Source organism: Bufo bufo, chromosome 2 (assembly GCF_905171765.1).
Source record: "Bufo bufo chromosome 2, aBufBuf1.1, whole genome shotgun sequence".
Lineage (NCBI taxonomy): Eukaryota > Metazoa > Chordata > Amphibia > Anura > Bufonidae > Bufo > Bufo bufo.
Genome location: NC_053390.1, coordinates 740,171,379 through 740,181,171, shown reverse-complemented (window position 1 = coordinate 740,181,171; position 9,793 = coordinate 740,171,379). Strand labels below are relative to the sequence as shown.

Genomic DNA, 9,793 nt, shown 5'->3' with positions numbered 1-9,793 from the left:
GGATATCTGTGAGGTGCCCCCGTAGGGACAGGAAACACTGAGTGGGTGGTGGCCTTTTAAACTCTGTTACTGTCCCTACATTGGTCAATCTCATGGTAGAGCTGTCATGGTGGACGAAATGGAAAAATAGAGTGTGTGGGGGGGGACTATACTAGGTAGGGAAGCATTATATGGTGGCACTACAGGGAGGCTTTAAATATTATGGATACTGTGGAAACATTATTGACACAATACGGAGGGCACTACTAATTATAGGCTTACTATTAGGGGGTAGCATAGAGGGCACCACTACTGAGGGCATTCTGATTTATGGGGGACTATCGGTTTAGCACTATAGTGTTTGTGGGCACAGTATTGGTGATTGTAACATGATGATCAGCTTAGGGCACCAGTAGGGGGAGGAGGGTGGATAAGTGATGAATTTAAGATGTGTGTCAAACTCGGCAGAGATGAGGCTTAAAGAAGTTATCATGGCAGTCTAATCTCTGAATGGAGGAGATGATGAGGAGAGAAAATGTCTACATCAGGAGACCTCACTGGATGTAAGAGGCATGTGGAGCTGTATTACCCTGTATGTTTACCAGCGCTGTATGTAATGTCCATCTAAATGTCTTTAAGGCCTCAAACACACAAACCTTTTCAGTGAATGCAGATTCATTGCTAAAGCCATGGGCCCAGGATTCATTACATGCAAGGATGAGCAAATCATGCTTCGGATCCAAGATCAGAAGTTTATTCGTTCCCCAACTTCAACAGATCTCCATACAACATAAAAACAAAGTTGGGGAACAAATCTTCAGATCTTGGATTCAAAGCACAATTTCATCCCCCCCAATTACATGGTGTGGGACCATAAGGAGACATACTTTAGGGGGCTACATACAGCATATTGCTATTGCCTGAAGTTGCAAGAGATTTCATTGAATTACTATAGTATTCCTATCTGCATATTTAAAAACCAGGATACAAAGTGGGCTTTGGTACGCAGATAGGAATACTTTAGTAATTTAATGAAGTCTCACCCAACTTCGGGAGGTATGACGTTTGGCTACATGGAGCCGATACATTTTAATGCTGTACAGGAACAGCATTAACAAAGTTTTTGATTGAATCCAATTTACTCAAGCCTACTTGAGACCCCACTGTCCCACACAGTATGTCTTCCTTCTGGCCCCAAGTTTTTATTCTTCTAAAAGGGTATTTATTGCAATCTATATCATTGCAACAAGTTTAATAGTTATTCTGGGAATATTTTTGATATCAAACCATAGTAGTGATTTTAAAGTTGAATTACTTAGATACTGAAATTTGGTTACTTGGAATTTAATCCTTGCAGCATGTGGTCAGCGCTGTGAAGGGAGACCAATTAGTAGTATTCAGCCCCTCACTCAGCAGCCTTTTTACCCAATACTGAGCATAGGGAGAATGCTGCTAACGAAGCCCACATATGAGGGGATCAGCTCTTTATTCACAGCATTGGCCACAGTTGTAAAGATTAAATTCAGTGACCAAATGACATCATAAATTATAGTTAAAATCCAGGGACAGCACTTAAGTAGCTGACCGTTTCCTATTAATAGTCCGAAATAAACCTGCAGTGTTTTACAGTACCAGCAATGTGAAGTATGTTAGGAAATCTCAGCCCCCAAAAAATCCACAACATAAAGTGACCTGTGGTAGAGTCTGCAAAATGTCAGTCCATCCTGCAGACTTCCACCCTGGATTTCACCCTTTGCAACCCTAAATCTGCAGCAGAAATTCAGCTGTGGATTCACATCAAGACCAACCCAGTGTTCACCAAACCCTCGTTATGAAGTTGTCAGTTTTAAATCCATTCCTGGTAAAGGCTTAGTGTTTGATGTTTTAGCTATTTTGCTGGAATATGAAAAACAAAAAAACAGACTAAGCATGCATACTATGGAACGTCTCCATGTAACAGAGCCAACTCCTGCACATCTGTATTTTTCTTCTGTGTACTATCCATTTTTAAAACAGATTTTCACATGTAAAGGGACCATTAGTGTGCAATCTAGCACATTAGTGTTCCTTCATGACTATCTGCTGATCGCTAGTGGAGGAGACTGGTACATTTAGATGCAGCGATCTCCTGATTTGTACAAATCTATTCGCTCATCTCTAATGCACACAGAATCTATCAGTTTTTGAAGGATCCATTTTGTTGCAGATGGAAATTCAGATAGGAATATATGCATGAGGCCAGTCTGCCTGGAAATGCTCCTTAGAAGTCAATGTTTTCATATGACCATAGCGAAGCCAAAGAAGAGGCAAACGACAGCAGCAATAATTCACAGAGATCCACAGGCAATAAATTAGATAAATTGTCTTTATTGTTGATGCAGCACACAGTTCAGACATTTGAGGCCAAACTGTAAAGAAAAATAAAACATATGTTATTTCCAGTGAAATGCTGCACTTACCACTAGTACTGAACACCCCATACAAAAATCAGCTACCATTTCTATGAACTGAACACTTCTACATGAATAGCAACAGTAATTTACTGCCATAATTCATTACAAAGCCAAATGCGTAGTTATGCTGCCATAAGGACAGGCGATAAATCTGGTTGTGCGGTATTACATTCAAATCTGGGAAAGTAGCGTGGCAATCCCTTGTGGGAGCTGCAATGGTGGCAGCAACTGTCTTCAAATGTAAGAACTGTATAAGAGGTTTATAAATGACATCTGTTCTAAATCCTGGTGACTAAGTTCTCTTCATGGGACTATCCTACATTACATCTGAAAGTGTCACCACCACTGTACGTATCCAACTGACCTTTTATTCTTCAGCCTGCTGAACTGTTCCTTTCTCGGACACGTAGATACCATCCAAGAACTTTCGGATATCCTTGTTCTTCACTGTGGTGGCTTGCTGGATCAAAGCAGCTAAAAGAAAACCGGTACCATTTAGACTTAAAACCCACCCGACATCTGCTAAATTATCAATATCTGGACAATGGACATTAAGCATTCCCCACTTTTCATACAGATTATATTGATTGGAAGTAGATGAGTGAATTCATTAGATCAAACAGTTCTTGACCCCTGCTGCTTGACAGGGCTAGACATCTCAGCTGGCCCCAACCGTCTCACACCTGAACTGCTGCTGCCAATGGCACCTCAACCGTGCATGCACTGCTACATTTCCAGATAGCGGCTCATGTACAGCTGCTGCTCTGAAGAAGTAACCATGTCAAAGGTAAAGGGGGTATTCCCATCTTGGACATTGGGGGCATATATCCCACCTCTGGGACCTGCACCTATATTTGAAAAGGAGCCTGCAATGTTCAAGAGGGCACACTGCACATGCGCAGCTGCCCTCCATGCCATTTGTATGGGACTGCCAAAAATAGCCGAACAGTGCACTGGGCTATTTTCCAAAATCCCATTGACACAAATGGGAAGCGCACCGTGCAACCACAGCCACTACTCCATTCACTTCTAAGGCTTATGGAAATAGCTGAGCCAGCAATTGGCCATTTTCAGCTGCCCCATAGAACTTTGCAAGCTAAGTATAGGTGGGACCCGAACCCATCATACATTGGAGCTATACATTGGAGCTATATGCTCCATCATACATTGGAGCTATATGCTCCAATGTTCAAGATGGGAAATACCCCTTAAAGATTAAAATAAACTAGTCAAGAAAATCTTTACAAACTAAAAATGTTACAGTCTACTATGAATTGAAGGTACCACCTGCACACAGTGTTCCCCCCCCCCCCCCCGCCCATGCCACATATCCAGTGAAAGATTTGGCAAATCTGCAAACAACAAGTGGATTTGATCAGACTGTGCAGTACATTGGGTGAAGATGGGTCAGCCCCAGAATGTAAAACAAAGCAAACTGTGCACAGCCCAAATCCACAAAACCCTATGCAGGAAAATACTAGTGAACACACACAGATTAAGGGCTATGGGCAGCTCTGGAGCAATTTTGATTTAGAGGAACTCTGATTTAGTCATAAGTCAGTGGACACCATTACAGGGTCTGGTGAACAAGCAGGCAAATATCACCAGGAACAGCATTCTGCAGCCGCTATGTCCTGTGAAACATGGAAGCTGCAGAGGTCAAACAGCCCAAAAAAAAGTTTTAAATCACAGCAGCACATTTTTTTTCTAATCTATTTTATTTCCTGATTGCAGATTTATTTCCTGAACAACATGTTTATGGGGGCAGCCAACTTGCCTGAGCTGTTCGAACAGCATTTAGAAAGCATTGCTTTATGGCAGCCCCATGGTCCGGACACACAATAGACAGGAGGGGACCCTATTGACTTCTACGGGAGAGTTTTCTAGACATGCTCTGTGTCCTGTGCAGAGGTCATTGTACAAGGAAAGGATGAACTGACAATCACCTATTGTGAATGGAGGATCCTGTCTCATCTGTACACAGAGGTGATCTTGTTACAGGCAGGATTAGAATGAGTTAACTGCAGTAAAGTAAGCTGTACAAACCAAGAAGTCTTTGGCGCCAATTAGACAGTGCAAAAATTGCAGGATTATTTTTGTTTAAATATATGGAATACATGAAAAATTTAAGACATCAAAATTTAAAAAAGTTAAACATAAAAAAATTGATTTAAACAGCAGGTCATTTTCTGATGACATTCCCTTTAATTACATTTATCAAAAGCCATGGTGCCATTTACTTCCACATACTCCGTGGAGATAACACTTGACCGTACATTAGCATAGAACTTACCAGAGTTTGAAACAAGTTCAATGTCATTGCCTTCAAGAATAAGTTCATCCTTCTGGGCTTGTGACAAGGCACAGACAACACCTATGACAGAAGAAATTACAGCATTAGGCAGATTCATAGAGAGATGTAAAACAAATGGGGAGATTTATCAAAACTGCTGTAAGAGAAACTGGCAGTTACCACTGACAACCGGATTCCACCTTCATTTTTCAGATCTCGTGCTTTGGAAAATGAAAGGTGGATCTGTTTGGTTGCTATGGGAAACTAAGCCATTTTTTTTTACATCACTTAATAAATTTCTCTCAAAAAGTCACAAACCTGCAACAGATCATGAAGTACACAGCATCAATCGCCAGCCGATATCCTCAGAAGGGTGAACAAAGGCTCTGTTAACTTTGGCGTTTGGTTTCAGGTAATAGCCATTACACTACAGATCCCAATTGCCACAACAGACTACTGCCCAGTACTGAGCTGCCTCAGCGCCTGCCCTCTTGACAGCCAACTGCAGCATCCATCCAGCAGGCCACTAAATGCTGGCAGAAGATATGCATGGGCAAAACGGACTCCATTTAAATCTCACCAGAAAACGGTATAGTAGCATATCCTGGAATAACATACCATTTTTAATTATGGTCTCTAATCAATCTGCTCTATCCTCAGGGTTGGTCATCAGCAGGGGTCCGACAGCCCGGCCGATCAGGTTAAGAGGAGACTGCGCTCCATGTGAGCATCGCTTCCTCGCCATTACACTATGTCCCATCTCCTGTACAAACAGCACACCGATCAACTACCTGCAAACACCATCTAAGTCAGCCTTTCCACTTTAGTCATTGGATAAATGCTCGTTAGGCCGACAGCTATTCCTTTGGACCCTCAATACACACACAGGCTCAACCAAGCATTTGTCTTCCTAATAGGGAGGGGCGATGAGCTGTGGGCAGAGGTCATGCCATCTTGCTAGAACAGAGGAACAGGTATGCTGAAATCCAGCAGGATCTTTTTTCCCCCCACTCAACATTCACAGTTGGGGGACAGTTAGGAGACCCCATATACACTAGACGGCAGCTAGTTCCACCAAAGGTTATCTACAGGATAGTTGATAAAGGTTTGTGGAACAACATTTTAACCAAGTCCACCAGTTACACAAACGATTACAGTCTAACTGGGGCCTCACCAGTCAGAATATTCCTCAACACTGGTCATATAGTCCACGCTAAAACTTAAAAAAAAAGTGACCAAATCTCAAAACTCATCTCCTCCACAACACAAAGCAGCAAGAAGCAATGCCGAATAGGAGACTGTGGCAAGATTCAGTCTGAGACCTGCCCTCAGAGCCGTTCCTCAACATGGGCGCCTCACCTGTGAGACCACTGTCCTGGCGTATCGATTTTGACAGCAGTCGATGGCTCAAGGATCACAATCTGCAGCAAACCACCACTGATAGTAAAGAGATATTTCCATCTCAGCATTTCTGGCATATCCACAGGTCCGACAGATGCCGGTCCCACAACTTATCTCAACAGGGAACAATCTCCTGGCCACTGTAAATGAAGAGGTAGGTGCACATGCCCAGCTCTACATTTGCTTCATGGGAGTTCTCAAAATAGCCCAGTTCACTTACTCTACTCTTAAGCAATGGGGTGGGCTCAACTATTCAAAGCAGCCACTGGATGGGGACCGTGGATATGCTATGTCAAGATGGGAATAGCCAGTTAAACCATTAACCCCCGAACATGTTAATCATGTGTCAGACATATGTACTAATAAGCCTGATTAGACTTCCCTGTTTTAAAGCAGTAAACCTGGGCAGCAGGTGGCTCAGTGGTTAGTACCGGGGTCCTAGGTTTGAACCAAGGACAAACATCTGCATGGAGTTTGAATTTTCATTGTGTTTGCGTGGGTTTACTCTGGTTTCCTCCCACAGTCATACATAGGGAACGTAAACTGAGCCCCATTGGGGACAGTAATGCTAATGCCTGTAAAGCGCTGCAGAATATGTCAGCACTATACAAGTGCGTATAATAAAATAAGCCCGTAGAGTATCATTTAACATCCAAAGGACCCAAAGAGCACTAGGTCAAGATTCACCCCATACAGGGCAAGTACATGACACGATTCATCGGATATACAAGGGCTCTAACCTTACTACAGTGTCCTTACACATACCTGGTCTCATGCGCACCCTGCGGATGTACTTTTCACCCAAGAAGTTTCTGATCTCCACGAGTGCCCCACTTTCCTGAAGAACTACGTTAATGGGAAAGTGAGCGTACACAGATCTCATCTTGTAACGAAAACCCTATGAAAAATAATAATCACATCACGTCAGGGTCAAGTAAGGCTACTTTCACACTAGCGTTCGGGTGTCCGCTTGTGAGCTCGTTTGAAGGGTCATACAAGCGGCCCTGAACGCATCCGTCCAGCTACCAATGCATTCTGAGTGGACGCGGATCCGCTCAGAATGCATCAGTCTGGCAGCGTTCAGCCTCCGCTCAGCAAGCGGACACCCGAACGCTGCTTGTCGGGTGTCCGCCTGGCCGTGCGGAGGCAAACGGATCTGTCCAGACTTACAATGTAAGTCAATGGGGACGGATCCGTTTGAATTTGACACTATATGGCTCAATTTTCAAACGGATCCGTCCCCCATTGACTTTCAATGTAAAGTCTGGACGGATCCGTCTGAAGCTACTTTCACACTTAGAATTTTTTCTACAATATAATGCAAACGGATCCGTTCTAAACGGATCCCAAGTCTGCATTTTATGAGCGGATCCGTCTGGGCAGACATCAGACGGACCCGCTCTGAACGGTAGTGTGAAAGTAGCCTAAGAAGAGTTTATAAATCCAGACAACTTTGAAAGCCATAAACCATTGGTGGCAATATCTTAACACATACAAGGGAGCAACTTTAAATCCCACCGTAGTAATTTATTGTAAAACTACAGGATATGCCCAAAATGTCTAAAACGCTGTTCCCACATCGATTTCTAGGAAATCAATCCCCATTGCACCTAGTGAGACAGCTGCTGCATTCAGGCAGTGAATAAAAGGGTAACTGGACATGTCAGCAGCGGAGAGGGTATCTTAAGGACCCACCACTGCTGAAGCCAGCGGTACTACAATGCCAAGGTATGGATGCAATTGTCTATATTTTAGACCAGGCTTTGTGGCCACCTGCCTCTTTTGGGTGCTGTGAATTGGGTCCCCACCCGTAGTAATAGCATGCAAAAATCACAGCAAAATAGATGGTTATCTTTGTTCTGTGAATGGTTTTATTTTCACGGCAATATACATGTGCAAACGTTTTCGGCCTAATTTAGGCACTATGCCGCCAGGGGTAGAAGTGAAAACAGTGATCAGCAGAGTATGGAGCGCTCCGGCCGCCAAGGGTACATCTGTCATGCAATTGTCTATATTCATGTATTCTGGTAAAATATTTTGAGGTGGGGGAAAAAATTAAGTCATACCCATTTTATATTTCTCAAGCAAAAGATTCATGTTACACTTCAGACAACTCACCAGAGTGACACCCTTGATCATGTTTTGAACATGGCTGCAGATTGTGCGCACTGTGGCCAGCTCCTTCCGGTTACCCCACCATTTGTCAACACGGAGCTGCAAGAGAAGCAACCATACATCATGTCAGTAAGTCAGACAATATTCAGTTTAGCAAAAAGGACTGGACATATTCTCTTTTAATGTTGATGCACCATAACCCTACGTGACTGTTGCTCAGTGGATGTTAGGCAACAGTTTCTACTGACACTCCATCACCATGACATTTTGTCACAGGACAGATGACCATCCCTGCAGCCAAACCCTAGTAAGGCCGAGGGATGACATCAATTACTAGGTCTGCTGCTGTAGGCACAGTAGCTGCAGGAAGACCACCATGATTTTGATAAAAATAAGGGTGGGGAGTTCCATTTTCATGATAGATAGCCTAACCTCAGGATCGGTCATCAATATCAGATCAGTGAGGGCCTGACTTTCATCAGCTGTTTGAAGGAGCTATGGTGCTAGTGAGCTGCAGCCTCGTCAGTGCTTACCTGCCCGCAGTCTACACTGTACTGGTGGAGCACGGTAATAACAGCGTCGCCAGTTGTAACTACCCAGCACCACCAGTACAATGTAGAAAGCTGATCAAAGTGGGTGACGAGAGTCAGACCTCCATCAATCGGAAATTAATGACTTATCCAGAGGATAAGTCATCAGTTTCATGAAACTGGAACATCCCTTTAAGAGAAGTGACATCCTGACAGAAGAGCCAACGTGACCTCTAAAAAAAGGTGCGCTCCCAATACTCACCCTCCTCTTCTTCTTGCCCAGTAAGCACAGTTCTACATTGATGTGGTTGAAGTTTTTCCGCAGGGTTCCTCTGGGGCCCTTCACAGTAACTGTGCGGCCCTTCAAGGAAATATCAACTATAAAGGAACGAGAGTCAGTAAGAAAACAAACCGTTTATAAACGATAGAAGCCAAAAACTTAGATACCCACTAAGATACTCACCCTTATCAGGGATGTCAACAGTCTGGTTGCTGAGAATGGTCTTCATTCTGGAAGAGAGCAAGACAGTGTGAATATGACCAGATATTAAAGACGACATGCACAAGTATTACAGCCCATACAGGAGGCACTTCCTTCACTGAACCTTATGTCTAATAACTAGAGCCACCAAATCATCATTTCAACTGATCCAATCACTTTGTTATTCAACCAGCACATAATCGGATAAGCCAGGACCGGTTGTTCTACATACACTGAGCCACTTCTAGTTTACAATAGTTTATATCCATGGGGAGCCTTAAATCCTGATCCAAGTTCTCACCAAAATGTACAAACCCCATAGGAAAGAGCTTAGATGTTCTTCACGGTCTCATCACAGTGAACCAGGACCTGAGGTCCATAATGACATGGAGGCCCAGGCAGCTTCGTTGACAGCAGATGGGGCTGGCACAATTAGGATTTAGTATGGGTCTCAGATTGAGGAGTAAATACAGGAGAAGGGCACCACCATACCTGATGGAGCACCATAAGCACTGTTGGCATATGGTTTACCTGACAACCA

The 9,793-nt window shown here is 43.6% G+C and overlaps 1 protein-coding gene across 1 annotated transcript; it reads right to left on the bottom strand.

Moving 5' to 3' along the window:
* Nucleotides 1-2,326: 2,326 nt before the first annotated feature.
* Nucleotides 2,327-9,381, bottom strand: RPL9 (ribosomal protein L9). Its single transcript, XM_040418967.1, has 7 exons — nucleotides 9,235-9,381; nucleotides 9,034-9,149; nucleotides 8,245-8,340; nucleotides 6,892-7,024; nucleotides 4,726-4,806; nucleotides 2,797-2,906; nucleotides 2,327-2,387 (listed from the first exon to the last, which is right to left on the bottom strand). Exons 1-6 carry the CDS (start codon nucleotides 9,329-9,331, stop codon nucleotides 2,800-2,802), a joined length of 630 nt encoding a protein of 209 aa, XP_040274901.1. The 5' UTR covers nucleotides 9,332-9,381; the 3' UTR covers nucleotides 2,327-2,387; nucleotides 2,797-2,799.
* Between the last annotated feature and the right edge of the window lie 412 nt (nucleotides 9,382-9,793).